At 46.0% G+C, this 22,500-nt stretch overlaps 1 protein-coding gene across 13 annotated transcripts in view; it reads right to left on the bottom strand.

Annotated features, from left to right (window-relative positions):
* Window positions 1-22,500, bottom strand: part of eya1 (EYA transcriptional coactivator and phosphatase 1) — a 73,757-nt gene that overhangs the window by 12,048 nt on the left and 39,209 nt on the right. For 9 of the 13 annotated variants that reach the window (XM_080855360.1, XM_080855359.1, XM_080855364.1 and 6 more), the window contains 6 exons: window positions 19,376-19,458; window positions 18,608-18,794; window positions 17,330-17,407; window positions 15,917-16,059; window positions 14,944-15,027; window positions 10,984-11,073 (listed from right to left, as the gene is read on the bottom strand). In XM_080855360.1, coding sequence (XP_080711486.1) covers window positions 10,984-11,073; window positions 14,944-15,027; window positions 15,917-16,059; window positions 17,330-17,407; window positions 18,608-18,794; window positions 19,376-19,458 — 665 coding nt within the window. The remainder of the gene's footprint in view (window positions 1-10,983; window positions 11,074-14,943; window positions 15,028-15,916; window positions 16,060-17,329; window positions 17,408-18,607; window positions 18,795-19,375; window positions 19,459-22,500) is intronic. The other 4 variants (XM_080855371.1, XM_080855361.1, XM_080855363.1 and 1 more) reach the window with 1 other exon arrangement.

Here is a 22,500-nt window from a genome sequence, read left to right as displayed (position 1 = left end):
GCTTAACTTCCCAAATACTGACACTGCATAGATATCGTACTGATATCAAACTGTAGAAATTCATCCAAGTCAACTTTCCACATCTGACTAATGTGAACACACACACACACACACACACACACACACACACACACACACACACACACACACACACACACACACACATAATCCCACGCAGGGATCAGCCAGCTGGTGGCCTGGACTCCACTTTCTCTTCCTCTGCCTCCTCTGTCGTCCCCATCACACTCTTCGTGTGTTTACACAGTCTTTTAATCCCCTGGTTATTACGACACACAATTAACAGTTGTGCTGTGACTGCGTCTGTGTGTGGTGTTGGCGGTGGTGGTGGGTTGGGGGGGGGGGGGTTTGGACCTCCGGGGAAGTGCCGACGCAGAGCGCCGCTGTGGACCAAGAATGCGCCAGCCTCCGGACCAACAATTACGCTGCACAGCTGGGGCCTTGCCTTACGCAGCCGGCTGCCTCTCTGGTAGCCGAGTGGAGGCCTAGAAGAGGACAGCAGCGAGGTGGCGGCCAGACTTATTAGAGGCCACCTCGCTGGTGCTTGTGTGTGTGTGTGTGTGTGTGTGTGTGTGTGTGTGTGTGAGTGTGTGTGTGTGTGTGTGTGTGTGTGTGAGTGAGTAAGAGTGTGAGGGGATGTCAGTAAGTGTGGTTTTACAGAACACTTGGTCAAGATGGTACACTTGAGAAATGGGATGGCGTTAAAAAGAAAAAGTGAAGATGAGATATTAACAAAAGAGTCTGTGGGCCCTATCTTGCACCCAGCGCAATTGACATGGTCACCGACGCATGTATCATTCCTATCTTGCACCCGGCGCACAGCGCGATTTTCCCTCCAGAGGCGCGCTTCGAAATGAACTTGCGTCGACATGGGCGGGGGCGGAACAGAGAAGGCGTTTCTCTGGCGCAAGTGGTATTTTGCAGTTTCAAAACAACGCCGTGCGCCGTGCGCCATTGACCAAAAAAAAGCTGGTCTAATGTGAGGCGCAATGTCTAAAGTCTGTAACGCGTATTCAGAACGCTATTTTAAGGGCGCATGTGCTTGCCCGCACAGTATAGGACCTATAGGCTACACTTTACTTCTGTCGTCTTCACGAGAGATTTACACCAATTGTTTGGCAAGCCATATATAATTACAAGGAAAATAAAGTATTTACCACATGAGGAAATCATTGTGATATCCGTATCCAAGACATTTAAAAACTAGGCATACATCTAGCGTACACAATTGACCCAAATGATTCAGGTTAATTGAAGCTGCGTGACATTTGATTTATTGTATGGCTTTGTTGCATTTATTTAATGCCAGTATTATTATAAATCTTGTAAACTCATCTCTGTGTATGTGGACTTTATTTATGTACCTTGGGTTTGGTCAGCTGGTGCACTGGCTTGGGTGCCGATTTCCATGCCCCCAAATCCCTGCACGCTCTCAGGCGTGAGGGTAGACGTGGCGATGTCCTCTGCTGCCGTCAGATCCTGGGTCGAGGCAGATCCACCTCCCGTGAAGGCACGAGAACGTGTGTTACCTTCCAGCTTGGATGTCCCACGTCTCCGGACGTCATTATAGCGTTTTCGGCAACGTTTTCGGGTGCCCCGTTGCAGAAACAATCACGGCAATATCTTGACATGCTTGCTTGACTTTGCTTACTTTTGGAGGGTTTCTCGCATCCCCATATATATCTATCTCCCGGCTTTTTACAAAGCCATACAATAAATCAAATGTCACGCAGCTTCAATTAACCTGAATCATTTGGGTCAATGTGTAGGCTACATGTATGCTTATTTTAAAAATATCTTGGATATGGATTTCACAATGATTTCCTCAAGTGGTAAATACTTTATTTTCCTTGTAATTATATATGGCTTGCCAAAAAATTGGTGTAAATCTCACGTCGGTCTCCTCGGCTGTGAACTTCTCCGGTCTTCCACCAGGTAATTCCGCCATCAAAATAACAAGCCGCTATGGACTATGCGCTTCTCGCTCTTAAAGGGAATGTGAAATGACGCTCCGATTGGTTTATTGCATATTACGCCCAAACCACACCTATGGCTGAGTAACCTCCTTTGGACCAACCCTTTTGACACTTGCGCTGGACGCAAGTGCGTTTTTTCCGCCGTTAAAATAGCAACTGCGCCATAGAGCCGCCCACACAGCTACTTGCGCTTGGCGCCGTCCTACTTGCGTTTCTGATCGGCAAGATAGGGCCCTGTGTATGTCTTTGCTTGTCTTGGTCATAATAACCTGAAATGGTTAACATGACCATGGCTTCAGTGCCTTGACAATACAATACATTTCAAGATGAATTATTATTTATAAGAGGGTACATGTGGCAAAGGGAGAGAGCAGTCATCTCACATCCCACAAATCCAAGTCTCCAGGTAGAAGCCATGTTTCTGGTCTGCACACATCACAGAGCCGGGATAATAAGTCTGGCAGTGAGTGCATACTCTAAATCACTACAACACTCTCCATCCCATTGCCCTTTGCAGGGGAGGTTATTAACAAACAACTGATATCGGATAAAGACATCTGTGTGTAGTTGATCTTGATAAGTTCAAACGGTAAATACTCTCAGCGGCTTGAGAACACGGTGTGAGTCCTGAGGAGGCGGCGACGGTGACGGTGGCGGCGACATCAACATACGTGCGTGTAGTCCAGGGCACCAAGTTCCCCTGTTCTTTTTTCGCGAGCCCAACGGAGCAGTGGTGCTCACAGAACCTACAATCAGCACTAACGCGCACCAGATGTGCCTACTGTATGCCGAGCACAGATCCTCCCCCAGAATCCATACATAATTACCTCTTATGCAAACACTTTGTCTTTCTGCTTCAGTCGGCCTGTTTCTTCTTCTTCTTCTCTCTTTCTCATTACAATCACTGTCTGTGTCTGTCTCGGGATGCAAAATGAAAGGTGGAAAAAAAGGATGTGTATATGTGTGTGTATAAGAAGGGGAAATGGAAAAGGGGGATGACAAACTAAAAAATAAACACCTTCAAAATCAGCTTCCACTCTGTTTTGATAATCTTTTCCCCATCTCTCTCTCCCTCTCTCCCTCTCTCCACTACCTCTCAATCACACTCTTTCTAACCTTTCTGTCTCAGTATTTTTTCTCCGCTGCCGCCCCCCTTCCTTTCTACCGGATCCCCTCTCTATCACACTTTTGCTCTTCCTTACCTTTTTTTCTCCACTTCTTTTCTCTAGCTCTCTCTTTCTCACCCGTTCTCTCTCTCAGTCTCTCTCTCTCTCTCTCTCTCTCTCCCCTGGCCCATTGAATCTTTTTCATTTGCAGGCAGAGGCTCCCTCTCAGAGGCTCCTTTGTTCCCCTGGCATCTGTCATTAAGCAATCAGCCCAGACGGACTGATTCTTCCTGTTGGCCAGGGGAAGGGCTCTGCTCCTGGTGACTGCTCTGAGAGCAGGAGAAAAAAAAAGGATAAAGAGATAGAGAGAAAAAGAGAGCAAGAGAGAGAGAGAGGGTAGATGGAGAGAGGGAAAGGAGAGAAAGAGGTAGAAGAAAAAAGCAAGGTTGAGAGGTACTAAAAATGGAGACAGAGATGAAAAGAGGGTTATATTAAAAGTAAGAAACAAAGAAGGGGTTAAAAGAGAGGGTAAAGGATAGAGGTACAGAGAGTGACTGAACAAGTAAGATGGAGAGTGAGGGAGATAGAGTGCTGCAGAATGTCAAAAAAAGGAAAATGATTATTTAGAACTACAACCCTCGCTTCCCCCCTGTCCTGCTGCTGGAGCTGGAAACATCCCTATAGCATTTCTCTCCAAGGCTACCTCCATTTCTCTCTCTCTCTCTGTCTTTCTGTGTCATTTGTTTTTTCTCTTTTAAGACACGGCAAAGGCAAGGGTTCTTTCATTCCTGGCTGTGTAGGGTGCCCTCTGCCAGGGCCAAAGAGCGAGGTGACCAACCCCCTTCACACACACACACAAGCAGACACACACACACACACACAACCACAGACCAAACTCCAGTCGGCCTGGCCCCACAGGTGAGTGGCCCTGCAACAATGCCACAGTGTGAGCGATGGCCACCGTCAGCACAGCATTCCTCCCGGCCTACAAGCTAATTCCATGTGAAAAAGCCCAATCCATGGTTCGCAGGTTCTCAGTGTTGCCCCTCCACTGGCAGGGTCTGTCATCCACCCGTCCTTGGGCTGTGACCCCCCCCCCCCTACCCCCTCGAAAAACCCCATCCACACCTTTGCCCCCCAACCTCTCCCCCCCCCCCCCCCCCCCCACACACACACACACACACACACACCGTCCATCCACCCCCACCCCCTCCCTCCAAACCCCCAAAAGCTTTCCCACCGTGGAGCCCACCCCACAGAGAGAGAGAGAAAGAGAAACACAGAGAGAGAGAGAAAGAATCAGAGAGAGAGAGAGAGAAAGAGAAAAACACAGCGAGAGAGAGAATCAGAGAGAGAGAGAGAGAAAGAGAAAAACACAGCGAGAGAGAGAATCAGAGAGAGGGAGGGGCAGATTACCTGTGGGTCAGAAACAGGATATGGGAAACAAAGAGAGTTCTTCAAAACCTACTTCATTCCAATCCACAATTTGTGCTTCAGCGGACATGGAATTCAAACACAGCTCAGCTGCAGGACAGCTCGCTCACTAAAAAAACAAATACAACCTCAAATTTCAATTCTGCCCTAAAATAAAACAAAAACCACCGAAACAAACACAACCCCAATACTTTCCCAAAGAATAATGACTAATGATAAACGATGCCTAATATGTGGCTTTAAAGTGTCTGTCAGATAATCTGAATAAGTGGACCTGTCATCATGTAGCCCGGCCTGTCATGTCAAGGCAGAATTACATTGTTGCCGGCACACTACATAACTTTAACTTTGTCGGTGTGAATTCCTTTTAAAGGTTAGGGAGCTGAGCGGCCAGACCTGCTCTGGCTTGTTCTTATACACTGTCAGAGGAAAGTCAAATCAACGTCCTATCCAGGGATTTAACCTCACTGTAAAAGACTGTTGGTTTTTGACCAACATCTTCAAAGTTGTCTACACACCATTTAAACTCTGCTTTTTTTTCTGTCTCAAGAGCCTGGCAAGCAGGTGTTAGGTCTCCGTATTTAAACCTAAGACAAGTAATCTATTTTTAAATACTATCATTTTTCATCAGACTGTTAGTGTTATATTTTCCACAGGCCCTCTACCCCTATTCCTGTAAGGAGGTGCTATGCTATGCTAGGGGTGGGAAGCGAGGGATGACGGAGGGGGGAAGGAAGGGTGCTATGTTGAGAGAGGACAGACAGACTTACTTTAAAAGCTCTCTCTCCCTCTCTTTCCCTCTCCCTCTCTCTCTCTCTCTGTTTTTCTCTTCCTCTCGCATTTTACTCTCTCTATAAAACACATCAGCATCCCAGCCTGGGGGACCCTTAGAGACCTGGCAAACAGGAGCGTCACAGCTAACTCCAAGAGTCAAAGAGTCAGAGAGACAAACGATACATTCATAATAAAGACACCCTCAGCTCGGCTCCTGCTTCTGCTGAGACACAACACTGGGCCAGATCTGACCCCCTAGTCTGGGTCCAAGTGGTCTGTGTCCAAGTGGTCTAGGTCCAAGTGGTCTGTGTCCAAGTGGTCTGTGTTCACTGGGTTGGTTTAAGACCAAGACATTAATACAAATAGAGTATTTCTGTCATTTTTAATACAACATCATTGTAGGGATTGGGAGAGAAGGCATGGACACAAAACTGTACAAAACTCAACTGCACTACATAACCTATACAAAATTCCGCTGTACTACACCACTTATACAAAATTCCATTGTGCTACACAAAACTTCACTGCACTTCATAAAACTATACAAAACTACACTGTACTACACAAAACTAAACAAACCTCCACTGCACTACACAAAACTCCACTACTGTGTGTAAAGGCCCAGAGTGCTAAAGCTTTGTGAATCCATCATCAAGCTGGAGGAAGCTCACAGTATTTCATATTTCATTCAGAAGGGGTCCAACCTTCACACAACGTCCATCAACTGCCAGTCTCTGAGAAAACGAGAAAACCAAAACAGAGCCGCCGGCGGGGAGGGCGGGCAGGCTGACTGGAGCTGCGCTGTGTGTGAGTGTGTGTGCGTGTGTGTGTGTGTGTGTGTGTGTGTGTGTGTGCACTGCGTGTGAGCGGTGTCAGGGGGTTGTCTGTGGCTGTGTGTGCAGAGGCACAGCAGGGATAACCGACACCGCTTTGCTGCGCCCCTCTCCCTCCTCCCCCCACCCCCTGACGGCGGCAGAGAGCCTGTGCTCTGATGCCGATGCTGGCGTGAGGCTCCTGGGGCTTTTGTCCTCCAGACGCCCAGGCAGGCCGGGTTTCTGGGCTGGGGAGCAAGGGGCTCTACTCTACGGGGAGCCTGCAGAGGAGCAGCCCAGGGCAGCTCAAAGGAGCCCAGCGAAGGAGCCTAGTTCCCACACCAAAGACACTCGCAGACGTGCTTAGATACACATCGCATAGGCAGCAGTGAGTACACACACGTATTCAACACACATGTATGCAAACACACAGACATTTGACACACACATACATATTATCTACTCAAATATACATTTACACATACAGTATATACTGCACACACACACACACAAACATATTTAAAAAATACAAACTTAAATGTCCACACACACAAGCACACACACACACACACCCACAAACACACACACACTCACACACACACACAAATGATTTAATCCCTATGAATTTTTCAGTCTCAGGTACTGCATCTCAAACACAAACACACTCGCAAACGCACTTGCACACACACATACACATACACATACACACACACACACACACACACACACACACACACACACACACACACACACACACACACACACACACACACACACACACACACTAACACACACACAGATCACGCCCTAGGAGGAACTATAATAACAACAGCGCACAGAATCAACAACGATCACGGCTCTGCCAGACAGCCAGAGGGGTCCCCTTGCAAGAGCTGCAGGGTATCTGTTTCTGCTGTGAGCACGGAGCTGTGCAGCACCACGGGGTGCACACACACACATCGGCAGACACACACACACACACACACACACTCTTACGTAGACACACACACACACACACACACACACAAACACACATCTGCATGCACAAACACACACCTCCCAGAGTTCTGATATTTCGAATGAATCATTAGTAAAAGTGTTAAAATCACACAGTGAAGGAAAAGTGACACTAAACAAACCGTAGTCCCCTCCCAAAAAACGTAACACTTCACCACAGCTAGTTCATTGATGTCCAAAGTGTTCAAACTATTATTATTATATTAGATTATTAGAGGTCCCTAACATCTATTTTCAAAGCCTTTTATATGTAATGACCCACACAGTGTAATACAACAAACTTAAAAAAATATCTAATTGTATTCATATTTAATCATTGCATAATAATAATCCATGCATATAAATTATACTGAAATAGGTCTTATAGCGCAAAACGGAATTATGATCTTTTTATGATTCAGATGAAATTCATCTACTGTAAGCCCAATCAATAATGGCATCAAATTGCTGACAATTGTTTAGTAAATAATGTATATCCTTTCATAGCTGAAAAAATATGAATATTTCAGTCATACGGAAAATAAGCCAGTTTGTTGCATTTACTTCCTGAGGGTATATTTCCTGGAGTAATTCAAAAACGACACTAATGTATGAAATCAATAAGAATCTAATCTTTCCTGCACTTTGTATGTGAGTAAGAACAGAAATATACTTCAGCCACATTTATGTCTTTTTATTTCGACTAGTCTGAGGGCGTGAGGGAAAGAGAGACAGACAGGGAGAGTGAGATGGAGAGAGAATTTAAAAGAAGAAAGGAAAGAGTGAGAGAGAAAGAAAGAAAGAGAGAGAAAGAAAGAAAGAAAAATGGAGAAAAGAGGAAGTGAGAGAGTGGGAGAATGCGATAGAGAATGAGAAAATAAAAAAAAACTAGAGGGAGAAGTGGAAGGAGAGAGGAGGGAGGGAGGGAGGGAAACAGATCCCTGTTGACCCCTCTGGCATGTCTCTCTCTTTTTATTACTTTCCTCTACATCATCACTCATCAGCAATATCAGCACTGAGAGAGTCACTCACACGTGCAGCCCGGCACCAACAGCCCACCATGTTACGCGTGCGCACATACACGCATACGCTCACACACACACACACACACACACACACACACACACACACACACACACACACACACACACACACACAGACACACACACACACACACACACACACACACATATACGTGTACATATATACTTTCACACACACACACATAGTCAGAGGTAGGTAAATCCCACTGTGCCAAGAAGACAACACCGTACACCATATTCCGAGAGCTTACACACAAAACAGCCAGACAACACAAATCACTTCAGTTCAACTAAGGCCTCTATAACACCATTTCTCAACATTTGGCGCTCAGTTCCGCTGTAAACACCTCCTATGGCCCAAACACCAACACAACGTAGAGGGGGAGGTGTTTAGGTCAGCGCATGTTTAACTTAGTGCCCTTTGTGACGACTCGTAGTCTGGTGGCACAGACGGTGTTGGGCAACTGCATGGGCGTCTGTAAAGCCAGCAGCGTGTCCCTTTATGGCTTTGGCTAAATTGGACAGAGCACTTGCATTTCTTGCACAGCCTTAAATACATAAGTGTTTGACTGAGAGGGGTTATTTACAGTTGGGCTTCAAATAAGGCCCATCTACGCGGAGAACAGGAAATACAACTGGATGATTGGACTGCTTAGAACCAATAGAAAATATTGGACGCACACACACACACACACACACACACACACACACGCACACACACACACACACACACACACACACACACACACACACACACACACACACTCTCTCTCACACACACACACACACACACACACAAACACACACTCACACAGCTTAGAGCCTCTTAGAGCCGCTTAGAGGGCTTCTTAATTTTCAGCGCCCGGAAGACACTGAACATATCACACAGACAAAATAAGAAAGCAACATAATGTGTAATATGCACACATAGACGTATATTTATTTCAATAGGCTGAGCTGAGCAGGTGAAGAAAATGAACTACTTAATATATTTGTATGCTGAGCATGTGTGTTATTTTCCATGTAGCGTTTAGTTTTTTTTGTAGGGATTTAAACAGCAAAGCCTACTGCCCAGACAGGAAGCAGGTTGCTGTACTGTGTTAAAGCACAACTGGTAAAATGTGTGACCATTTGAGTCTCCATGCTCTCCTAGTTTTACCATGAAAAAAGACAGGCTTTTAAGTGTCAGAATAATATGTAATAATTCCATCATTGAGACAGTGCAGTGGGAGAAATATGTGCTCCACATTCACATAATTTTATGGAGGCCTGAACTGCCGATTCATTGGCGGGCGGTTCCACCACACATGAAAAGAAAGCAAAACAGGGGACAGATGTGGTGCGAACCACATTTAAAGATCTGTCACAAAGCTGCCATCCCCCCCCCCCTCTATCCCTGAAGGACTGGGGCTCATCTATTAGGCCCAGTGCCGCTTGCACGACTACGCGGATGACACATAAGGAAATATTTAGCAGCCAATTGCTGCCAATTAACTTTGAACACACGACGACTGCGATCTGAATCTCCCCCGTCACTGCTCGGTCTCAGACAGCGTAAACATTTTCTTTTTCCTCCCTCTTTTTTATTTCTTCCTTTCTGTCCTTCTTTATTTCTTTTTTCTCTCTCTTTTATTCGGCGCTTGACGGAGAAAGAGGTGGACTGTGCTGCCAGTGACTAATGAGACTTGGCAGACTCGCCGCAGCTCTCTTCACACTTAAGTATCAAGCAAAACATTTCCTCCCCTCCGAGGTCAATCCGAGCAGGACACCGAGGAGCACGGCGAGGCTGCTGGCCTCCTGATTGGGAGGAGAGGAGGCGAGAGGAGGCGAGAGGAGGGCCCCGGAGGCTTTTAGGGGCGCTGGCGTTTTTTTTTTGTGGGCATGTGTATGTGGCATGTGGTGTACCCGCCGTGCCGAGTCTGGATGTTGGTGTTGGTGATCCCCACCAACCCCAGACTCACCCCCTGCAGTCATCATAAGCGGGCTCCAAACCCCTACCGCCGGCGGCAGAGGCGGCAAACACCCAGCCAGACGGAACTACAACTGCCCCCTCCCTCTAACCCTTTCACCCTACCAATCCTCATCCACCCCCACACATACACCAAGCCCTTTCACCCTGGGGGCAGATTCTTCACCACCGAACATGAATCAACCACAGGCTGAAGAGGAGTAGTTGGGGAGTAGGTGGGGGGGAGGTGGGGGGGATTTCATAGCGTGACTGAAGGGCCCATGGCCTTACTGGACAGTGACACCAAGCACTCAGCATGACACACAGACAGACAGAGCCTACGCAGAAACACTAGAACCTGACAAATTGCGCCAGCCTCACACAGGAGTGAGGGGGAGCGGAGAGGTGTGTGTGTGTGTGTGTGTGTGTGTGTGTATATGTGTGTGTGTGTGTGTTCAGCCAGCAGTACGGGAGGAGAAGGAGACTGACAGCCCATGTAAAATTCATCAAGTCCCATGGGCTCGGAGGTAATGCTTCACCGCAGTGGGCCGTAACTGAGATATAGGCACCCCACTATTAAATGGTTGTTGATGCTCGGCCTAAAACTTTAATGGACGGCTCTTGCTCGTAACGTAATGCACACAACTCTATTGTGACTTATCTACATCTCGGACTCGGTCTTAAATATTACAACGTAAGAAAACATTCTGCTAAAGCAATCAAGGATCTGGGGGTGGGGGATTTGTGCAGGGGGGGGGGGGGGGGGGAGTGAAAGACAAAGCGTGGTTAAAACTTGCTGAAAAGTCTGACAAAACAATGGCTTCAGCGACCTCCGTTTGAAAAAGAGAGAAGAGAAGAGAAGAGTGGCGTACTCACTTCTAAGTCGTTGAAGAACAAATGTGTGTCTGCCAAGTTGAAGATCATTTCCTCCATCCTCAGGCCTAACGACACAGACGTTGGTGGATCCTTAAGAGATGAAGAGAAAAAGATTTAGAACATTTCCAAGCATTGGTTAAATCATTCGAATCAAAATGGTATAGATAAAAATACATATACATATGCATAGACATAGCAATAACCTCACGCACAAAAACTATAGCTATGAATATGCAACCAATGGAACCAATCGGCTGTAGCACTTTTCTTTATTAATTCACACACGTGTTTTTTTTGGGCGGAAATGTTGGAGGCCTGGGTGGCCAAAGGGGTTAAACGTCCCAGGCCTAATTATGCCATCCTGTTTGTAGTAAAAGCCCATCTTAGAAGGGGTGCTGAACTGCTACAGAGTGGGGTCAGAGTCCCATCGTAAATACACCATTCTTTACATACTTCTGGCCATGCATCACCATCCCAACCCCTCACTGCGAGGACCACGCGGAAGCTCCCTGCTCCTCGCAAACCCTCGTTTCCCAGCCTCTCCCAGTGTTTCTACTAAACTTTCAGATCATCTTTTGATAACTGTTCAATACACAAACAGAATAACGCAGATATACAAATTGAACACTATTCAACATAAAAAAAAACTCTTTCTTATGGTTTTACGTAAACCTCTAATCAATAACTCCACACACAATTGCCAATGCTCACTCTGTTCCGTATCCGGTTTCCCCTGTAATGCAGTCCTGAGTGTAATGGGGATCTGGCTTGGTGACATATACAGACGCAAGATTGACTGCACTCTAAATAGTTAATGACTCCCTGACTATGTGCTTTTTCCTCCCTCTCCCCGGGTAACCTACACAACAGTCACTGCAAATGCACGTCCTGGCATTTTTTTGCTTTTTCGTTCCACAAATTCACATTTGCTTAGCCGTGTGTAACTGTGCACTGGGCTTTCTGCTGATAATTTTTTCGAATGTGCAAACGTAAATTTTTCAGCTGCGCACAGAGGTGATTTCCATTTGTCTATTTCTTTAGTTTCTTTTTTTGTGTGTAATCAAATCTGAAGCTTCATATTTTATCTCATTTTAAAGAAATCTAATTTCAGACCATCACTGACCAACAACAGCAGACAGGAAGACTATAACGACCTTTTTGAGAGGGAAAACCACTTCACTTAAGCCAATAACCACTTTTCAAGCCTATTTCAGGACATGTTTAATATCCTAACGTTCTATCAGTGGGAGACTGGTGCACTACTTTTATGAAGTAGAGGAGGGAAACAAAAGACTGACAGACAAGAGGGGTTTTTCTGCTTTGCCAGTACACAAATGCTGTCAATCTGTACCGCTGTGCGGATTAAGCCGTAAAGCAGCCAGGGAAATACCTGAGCTTTTTGCTGATTACTTGTCATGCTGGACAATGGAAATGTTTTAACTATGGGAAGAGCAGGCAAAACCACACAAGTAGAGCGCAGTGCCAGTAAAGTCATCAAGAGACAAGATTTATTCCCCCCCTCGCTTTAAATAAGAATAAAATCTTAAAGGAGAAAGAGTATGTCAGCGTGGTAGTTTCACAACATAGTGTCGTGAACTGCGTGATCTTTTTCGTTTTTCTTTCTTTTCTTTTTAATAAGCAGGATAGTTGGACAACATCAGTCACACCTCCCTGCTATGCGTCGGCCATTTTAATAAAAGCAAGTTTGTTGTGCGGGAGGAATGTAAAGTGCAGTTCTCGGGCCGCAGCGAATCCTCTCCAATTAAATCTAAACAATCAGTCAGCAAGGGAGTTAAGAATACAAGCAGGCCAGAAGGCCAAAGGCCCACTGCTGTTGCCTCTGCCTCTGCTGTCACTGTGGCTTCGTCCACCTGTCTCCACCCGTCAGTGCCATCCGCGGGGCGCCAAGTATGCCCACCCCCACCCGCCCCTCCCCCTGTACCCCTACCCCCCGCGCCCCTATCTGCACCCCGGCACCCTCCCCCAGCCTCCCGCAGGCACCCCTCTGGCCTGGTGGCCGCACAGCTGGCCAGAGCCGTCAGCTTTATGGGAGCGAGCTGCCTTGATGCCAATTAGGATAACTGATAACCACAGCAGTGTTCTCAGATACGGCTCTATTTTTAGGCACTGCTCAACAACTCTCAAGAAGAAGAAAGAAGAAAAGAAAAAAAACTGAAAAGACAAAAAAAAAATGTAACACTGTTTCTGTAACTCTCATTAGTGTTCGTGCCTCATGTTTATGTGTGATGAGGAGCACAGACTAACACTCGACATGTACAAGGCTAAGACTGACACTAACACGGTGCTCTTACCCAGTCTAACCCCACATGATTGTTTCCCCCTCTTTGCTGGTGTAATTGATGTGGCACCGGGTGAGTGTGAAACAGGGTACTGAGGGCCTGAATGCAGTGAGTCAGTGTGTGGGATTGGATCAAGGTAAACCATAAGATGAGGGTGTGTGCCAGAGACTGGCTGAGAGAGAGAGAGAGGGGGGTGAGGGCAGGTGGGGAGGAATGGCGGTGGTAGAGGTGAGAGCAGGGGGGTGGTGATTGTTGGGAAGAAAGCGGGGATTGCTGTCAGGTTCTATATGGAGAGTGGCGGCGAGAAGGGAGCCTATGGAGTCAGGAGGTCTTCCTGTAGGAGAGGGCTGCTCAGCTCAGCACGGCTGGCGGGGGGTGGGGGTGGGGGTGGGGGCAGGGGTGTTTCTGGGCCACAGCGGCACTCTCTCTCTCTTTCTTTCTCTCCCTCTCACGCTCTCTCTCTCTCTCTCTCTCTGTGCGCCCCTCGTTTCTCTTTACCCAGCATGCCTGGCTGAGATAAAGTAAATAAACACTGGAAGGTTGGGGTGGGGGAGGGGAGGGGCGGATGAGGGGGTTTGTGGGGGGGGCAGGTTTCCTTCACCCTTAAAACAAAACACTACCCCCATCAAACACCCGCATTCCAGAACAAAGGGAACCCCTCCGACAACAGGGACCAAGAGCCCTGACACATGAGCACGCATGTCACTCTCTGAAGGAAAAACTCTCCGCTTGGCTGCAAAACTCACAAACCTCTCCGACTTCTAAGCCCTCATGCTCTTCCCCTCCTCCTCCTCCTCCTCCTCACGTATAGGGGGGAAAAAGCAGAATAAATATAACAGGGAATTTACATATCAAATAAAGTCCTCCAATCGTCCAAGTTACATAAATATATGAGATCACTGCAAGCCATGAGAATTACAGATTGCCATATTTCCCAAATTGTTTGTTTGGAGAGTTTAAACTTAGATTGGACGGTTTACGTGCAATAACAAATACAGTGACCTCAGAAAGTAAACTTTTTCCCCCATTTATATGTCCATACTCCTTGTGAACCTAATAACTTAAAAAACTCCCTGAACATACATCTGATCCATCTACCCTGTTATATTGAACTCAATTAAGTTCATATTCTTGAGAACACAAATACAAAGATTAATTAAAAAGTTAAAAAAAATCTACCTCAAACAAAATCACAAAATTTGGGCTACACTGACCACAGACCATCTGTTTCACAATTTGTCGACACTGGGAAGCTTTGCCCTAGCCCATGAGAGCAGAAGTGGAAAAGCATAGCCACTTCATTAAAGCTAACAATGGATTATTTCTGAAGGTCAACGAGCAAAAAAAAACCTTAAGATGTGTCAATAGACATTCACAGTCCAACTGTTGTGCGGCTCTCTCACTCTACCACCCTGTCACATATCTTCGACAGCTGCTGTGGGACAAGGCAAATGCTTTAGCGAGGCCTCATCGGACCTATTAAAAAAAGAAACAATTATCTGGACACCCAGTTCCGTTCTGCCTGCTATGCTATGCAATCACACAGTACAAGCTGCCCCCATCCACCAGCGACGTGTATATTTTTAAACCAAGACGCTGTTTCGACATCCATGCTACTGGCCAGTTTTGCGGACCAAAAGTCTGATTGTTAATCACTTACCCTTCCGAATCTATTGGCGTAAGACCCCGTGAGCAAGGAATGGAAAACGATGATTGTTTCATCCAAGTCCCAGATGAACACGCGCTGGGGAGGAGAGGGAGCAAGAAAGAAAGAAAGAGGAAAAGAAAGAAAGGAAAAAAAGATAAATCAATGCTGCTCTCTGAACTCTGCTAGGCGATCCACTTGTCAATACAGCTAAGAGGATGGGGGCAGATTGGGGGCAGGGGGGGGGGGGGGTATTTATGTTCCACTGAGGTGATGATCCATTTGCCCCGCTCTGGTCATCACCAGGGCACTTCACCATCTACACCACTGCGCCATCCCTTCCTGACCGTTACATTAAGCCAATCAATAGTGACAAACTAATTAACTAGATATGTTAACATGCCAAGATGTCTGGCCTATAATGGGGGCCATTAGCTTCCTGAAGTGAGGATCATATTAATGAAAAGCTGAGAGGTCGTTAGCCTCTTGGTTATGGCACGTGAGTTATATTTATCATGCGTAAACAATGCATACTGATTGGGCTTTAGGGCCTTTGTTAAAGTGATATTCCTGAGAGGTACTCGAGACCACACATATAAACAATATCATTGTTAGATGTTTAAATAGGGGCACAAATTAAATAGCAGACATTCTGAGTCACGGTAGCTGTTTTCCATCTGCTACTGCTGAGTCTGTATCCAGGGAGCTGGATTGCACAAGTTCATTTTTTTTTTAACATTTCAAAATGAAAGCATGTGTAGGTGTATATGCAAGAGTATGTGTGTGCATGACTGCGCATGTCTCATGTCTTTTTGTGCACGCATGCATCTCTGTTCGTGCATTGTTGTTTGTGTGTGTGTGTATGAAAAAAGGGTGCATCTATGCATATGTGTATGTGTGTATGCATGCAAATGTGTGCCTGTGTGTGCATGTGCGTGTGTGTGCTTGTGCGTTGGCCTCAGACAAAGAGCAGGCGGCTCGTCACTACCTCAAGGTCAGAGTCTGGAGGCGGAGATGGGTTGTTGTTCCTTCTCCCGCGACCACGTGACTTTCCATCCGTGGCCCGACGCAATCGATCCGAATCTGAATCTTTAATGGGGGTTGATGGACTGTGGATTGTACTGTACTCTCCTGCATGAAAAGCACATAAAATAGAGAGAGAGGAGGAGAGGAAAGCAGAGCAGAGCAGAGCAGAGGAAAGGAGGGGAGAGGAGGGGGGAGAATATAAAAAGGCTTTCACCTTCAAAACTGAACAGTGTGCACCGGATCCTCTTTCCCTGCCGAGGGCCTGAGCTGGGACTCACCACCCACATCGACTAATAGTCTGCCGATCTGATATTCTTACACCCCAGATACCATTTAGAAAATGATAATGGCACGCTCAAGTGTGGCTTTGGTGCGCCCACATATCCTTGGAGCACTTCTTAATTAAAGCGCTGAAGGCCACTGCTGCTACTGGATGGGCTCATCAGTGCTAGAAATGAGATTGTTGGAAAATAGTGAAAATAAATCTTTCACGTTTGGTGTTAGGCACTGATGGATTGACTACTTGTAACTGGGATCTGAGAGTTGTGCCACTGTCCTGATGAAGAGCCAAGCTGTGTTTATTTTCTGTTTAGTGATTCAGCAGATGCTTGAAGCTTACTCTTACATCTTACTAATATATTTCTACAGTTGAGCTACAACAGAAGCTTTGTTGCTTCTGAATACAAATCAAGCCATTCGGCACACTGATGTTAAGAAACAGGAATAACCTTTTGAGTTGCTATGCGTGTCAGTAACCAAAATAATAACTGACAGCAAGGTAATTAACAATGATTAGAAGTGAGTAAACCCTAGGGCAATATCACTTTAATGTCAAATGATTTTTATTGTATCACCCCTTAATAATTGCATTATAATAATATTAGAAAGACTATATTGACTATAGACTATATGCAGGCCTCAAAGTAGAGACTCAATGCAACAAAACGACAAAGTGTTGCATTGAACAAGAGGGCCATTTTCCTTAGGTCAACTGATTGAGCCTTAGCTTATTTTGATCCTGTAGTGGGATGCACTTTCAAGAACTACACTGTGTGTGTGTGTGTGTGTGTGTGTGTGTGCATGTTGTGTAGTCTGCCTCCTCAGTGAAATTAGCCACCAGCTGCTACTGTGTGGATGTACCAAACTACTAGCTGACAAGATGACTCCCAGACTCGAGGAGCTTGGCAGGAGAGGAATATTCCAGCATGATAACATTCCAAAGCCCACTGCCAAAATCACGCAAGAGATTCCAAAGAAACAAAAAAGTGAAAACTATGACCTGGCCTCCCTTGAATCTAATAGAACACCTCTGGATATTTTAAAGAGAAAGGTAGAACAACACAACCCCCTCAATCAAAGAACAGCTGACAAAAACCTGTCTCTGAAGAATGGCAGGACATCTCTCCAGAAACGTGTGCAACGCTGGTTTCCTCCAAGCTGAGGAGGATTGAGTCTGTCATCAAAAATAAAGGTGGACATACAAGGTATTGAAAAAATAAAAGATTTGAGTCTCAGTAATGAAAGGTCTACTGACTTATGTTACACTGAGATCCTACTATGGAGCTTGTATATAGTAAATTGTGTAATTTCTTTTTACTTAAGAGCAAATACACTACTGGAAATAATGCAATTACTGTAAAGTGATACAATTTTAATAATTTAGGTGATATTTGACAGGGGTGTACACACTTCTGTTGTATACTGTAAGTATTAATTGTCTTTGGCTGTCCAGTGAGTATTTATTTGAAAAGCTGGGCTGTGTTTACAGTAGACGGACTCCAACATTATTGCCTTAATAAGACCAGTGCAGTTTCACCCCACAGCCTGTGATGTTTTTGCTGGCTCACAATGCAAAGAGCAAAGATCACCATGGCCCAATGAGCAGAAACACACATTCAGGGAATCTCACTTCTCTACAACTGACTGTAGCACTGCAACATTAACTTCATGGGAACACATATAAGATTACTGATTTCTACCAGTGCATTACGGCCTTTTGCCACCATCTATATTGTTAAGGCTACAGGCAACACACATTTTTGAGCATTAACTGAATGTAGGCATGTGAGATTGATAGTGACTGTGAGTAAGAGTATGGGAGTGTGTGTGTAGGTGTAAGTAAAATCTGGTTATGTGTATAGGAGTATGGGGTATGTGTAGGGATATGTGTGTGTACCTGTGTAGGCATATGGGTGTGTGTAGTTGTGTTGAAGTGCATGTGTCTGTGTGTGTGTTTGTGTGTGTGTAGGCATATGGGACTGTGTGTAGGTGTATGGAAGTGTGTCTCGGTATACATGTGTGTGCAGATGTGTGTGTGTGTGTGTGTGTGTGTGTGTGTGTGTGTGTGTGTGTGTGAGTGTGTGTGTGTGTGTGTGTGTGTGTGTGTGTGTGTGTGTGTGTGTGTGTGTGTCCAGTGTGTGTGTGTGTGTGTGTGTGTGTGTGTGTGTGTGTGTGTGTGTGTGTGTGCAGATGTGTGTGATGCAGAAACAGGCATGGCCGTGGCCATGGAGAGTTTGAAATTGTTTTGTGTAGTCTTATTTGCGCATACCTGTATTTAGCGTGTGTGTGTGTGTGCAGATGTGTGTGTGTGTGTGTGTGTGTGTCTGTGTGTGTGTGTGTGTGTGTGTGTGTGTGTGTGTGTGTGTGCGCTCACCTGGCGGCGGCTCAGAGAGGGCTTGGCTGGTGATGCCAGAGGGCGGCTCCTGGAGCGTGTAGGTGGCAGTGGTGGAGGGGGTGGTGGGGCTGGTGTTGTTGCTCGTCATGTACGGGGACGTGTACGGGGAGCTGTTGTAATACTGCGCATACTGACCCTGGCCAAAGCTTGGGTACGAGGGGTAGTCCTGCAGCAGAAGAAGAAGAAGAAGGGAGATGTCAATAAAGAAAGAGAGAGAGAGGATGAAAAAGGGGTTGGGGTGGGGTGGGTTGGGGTGGTGCGGGAGTGTTCTGTAACGTGAGATTGCCCGTGTGCGATACTGCTACTTTACTGTGCGGATTCCAAAACGTAAACGCTAACATATGTCTCTCCTGTCCTACATCTGGATGCTGAGCTGTCTTCACGTTTTTCTTTCTTTCTTTCTGTCTTTCTTGTAGTTTTTTCCCCTCCTCTCTCTCTCTCTCTCTCTCTCTCTCTCTCTCTCTCTCTCTATCTCTCCAGTGGCATAATTCATGTGAGTGAGAAGTGCAAGACTCTCCTTGTCCACAGTGGTCAAGACACAATGAATGATTCATATCACATGGATGAAGTGAAGGCATACATATGTCCCATAAAGACTTCCAGAGATGTAGGAAAACTCCTCAAAACTGCCAATTTGTAAGGCCTTCACGATAGCCACGGCAACAATAACACTTAATAACACTTTTTTTCTTTACGGCACAAATATTTTCACGAGGATGGCAGCAGTATGAATTTGATTAGGACTACCTGTTGGTTACTATTGAATCCAGTTGAATTTGTGAGGGAATTGCTCCCAGCATACAGTCCTGATGTAGTTGTAAAACTGCCTCCTGCAAGCAAAAAAAGACAAAGAGAAAAATGAAAGACAGCTAAGAGTAATGCCTGTACATACATAGAGAACAAAGAGCACAGAGCAATGAGGCATTGAATCAGGCTGTTGTGATGCTTCATACAATATGAGGGGCATATCAAAAGGATTCTATGTGTCGGGCATATGGCTACATAACACAGGGTCACTGTGAGCAACAGAAAGCCATGCAGCTCCAATGAAGGGAAGAGTTATTATAAGGGGAGGGGTTGGTCCTGGGGTAGGGTGGGTAGGTGGAGGGGCTTATGGGGGTAAACAGTGGCCTTATCTTCCTCTCCTATCAGTGATGAAATCAGGACCACTGAAGAGAGAGAGAGAGGGAGGGATGGATGGGGAGGGAGGGAGGGATGGGGAGTGGCAGAGTCTGATCTTTCAAGTATCCCTGGCTTTTCAATAACACAAACAGAGGATCTGTTGTGTGTGTCTGCAAGAAGGGAGGGGATGTGTGTGTGTGTGTGTGTGTGTTTGGGGTGGGGCAGGGTGGAGGTAGAAATGTGTGTTTGTGTGACTGTGAGGGTCTTCTCCTACATCCTATGCAATGAATATGCGACACTGCTGTCTTCTTCTCCAAAGGAGTGCGCCACTCAAGTGAATCACCTCTGGGCTAATTAATTCTTTAAATGGAGATAGCATCTAATGGCATAATAATATACACAACATGAGCTCTATGGACCAGAAGAGGCCCTGGGGTCTATGCTCTGTGAACCATTAAAATGACTCCAGAGTCTCTCCCAGCTCTTCTTCTCACACCTGAGTGGGTTCAGTCACACTGGGTTCAGGCACTTATAAAGCCAGCGCTGACAGGGGACCCACGTATGAAAACACGGCAAAAAATAACTTTAGAGTCTGGTAAATCACTAGCTGACTTACAGGCAACTTGGAGTAAAAGTCACCAAAAGCAAATCACCACATTGTAATTCACCAAGCAAAATGTCACAAGTAAGTTGCATTGCAACAAAAATATCCTACATCACAAAGAAACTGGACTTAAAATAAAAAACGATCCTTCCATTTGATTTTGTTCTTTCACCTCAGAGCTCTTGAGCTTGCAGGCAGGTAAGGCAGCCCTCTCTGAAGTTACAGCGCTTCAAAGGGCACCCTGATGGACTTCACAGGAGTACTGTGGGTACTGTATCTCAAAGCCCTCTCTCTCTCTCTCTCTCTCTATCTCTCTCTGTGTTAGCAGCAAGCCAGCCCGGCATGAAAACACACCAGAGATTAATTTACTGTGCTTTAAATGAGAGCCCAATTACACCTTTGTTCGCGGAAACAAACGGAGTGAGAGGCCTTTCATGCTGCGATCATCACTTCCATCACGGGTGGCCCCCCCAGACCGTGACAAATGCAAAGCAGCTTTTCAGGCATTCTGTGTGTGTGTGTGTGTGTGTGTGTGTGTGTGTGTGTGTGTGTGTGTGTGTGTGTGTGTGTGTGTGTGTGTAGCTGTTTGCCCATTCAGGACACTTTTTTTCATCATCTGAAGCAGCTCCTGATTAAATGGATCTGTTGTTTGTTTAAGTTTCTCTTCTCCAGATATTTGATGTAGGAGGAGAAAAGGACTCCTGGACATTTTTTGTTTGCCATTTGCTTTCGTTCTTTTCTTTCTTTCTCTTTTTGTTTAAATGGTGAGAGGCCTGCCTCTTAAGCTTTAAGGAGCTGTCCTTTGAGCTAGCGCTTGTTCATTTTATCTTGCACATAAAGGGACAGCACAGCCTCCCATTGAACAACAAATTAGCTAAATCTACAGTTCAAAAAGTCATAAAAGCTCTCACACGCGGGACGGTTGTCAACCCCAAGGAGAGAGAGCGAAGGGCCACATAAAAAGCTGTTGAGATCCCCGGCAGCCCTTGAAGAATGAGCCCATGCTGGGAGAAGCCTTGCCTTTCCCGAGGGGCACTCAACCCTCAACCCCATCAGCTCACCCCTCCAACCCCCCAAACTGCCCCCCCTCCCCTCCTTGGCTAACCGCTCCAGTTAGTTCCCCTGGCCTAGACGAAAGGGGTCCCGCCTTATGGCTCACCAATTGGGAGTCCATTTGCTCTGCTTGATCAGTCTTCTAGCCATGGGCTATGTCTATCATCAGTGCACAATATTTGTAGCAGAAGTTTGTATGCCTCTCCTGGGAGAAGGCTATCAAGTCCAGATGGGTTTCTTTTTAAAAAAGCAGACGGCCGCCCAGACCATCCAGGCAGTCCGCAGACTGCAGGGAACTCAATTACCCCCCCCCCAATTAGCGTCTGTTCAAACCAGAAAAAAAATCACTAGGACGAGCTACTTTCCTGTAAATCTTTGGGCATTTCTTTGCAAGACTTGTGGAAAAGTAATTAAGTTATAACAATAGAGTTATAACTATGTTCATTGTAAAAAAGATTTAGTCAAGAAGCCACTTTGTGGGGAATTTAATACATATTTAACGTTGGATATCTAACCTAGATGCGCGTTTTATATTTGGCTCTAACGGTAAAGCAAAAGAGACTGTAGTTTGCAGGTCTTTTTAACTAAGAAGTATTATATAATTAAGTTAATTATGTTGAATGAACGCTTAATCTAGTTTTGCAACGATTACCTTGGGCTGTCAGCATTACCCTCCAGCAGAAGCACTCGTAAAGCTGCCGTTACCATTAAGGTCACCAGATATCTTTTATCCCTTGCATTTTTTTCGCTATCAAGAATCTGGCAACCCTGGCAGTCTCACCCATTGCAATTAGGCATGAAAGGAAAGTGTAAAAACATTAATCTAATTGCATTCCCTTCGACAGCTGGGAAGAGACTGGTCGCCTTGCTGTGCCGCGGACCTGGGGGGAGTATCAAATGGTGGAGAACGTGAGGTCAGGAGGTGAAAAGAAGGGGGGGGGGGGGGGGTGCCGGACCAACCAACCACTCTGTCATGGGTTTCCTTCCTCGTTCCCAGACTGGCCTGGTTCAAATCAATATCTGGGTGAGAGCAACGTGGTGGAGACCTGGGCAGAGGCCTTTTGCTCATCTGTCAAGGGACATTGCAGTCGAT

The sequence above is a fragment of the Sprattus sprattus genome (genome assembly GCF_963457725.1).
Source record: "Sprattus sprattus genome assembly, chromosome: 17".
In the NCBI taxonomy this organism is placed as follows: Eukaryota; Metazoa; Chordata; class Actinopteri; order Clupeiformes; family Clupeidae; genus Sprattus; species Sprattus sprattus.
Note: the sequence above shows the minus strand (reverse complement) of the source record. Positions and strands in the feature narration are given on the sequence as shown.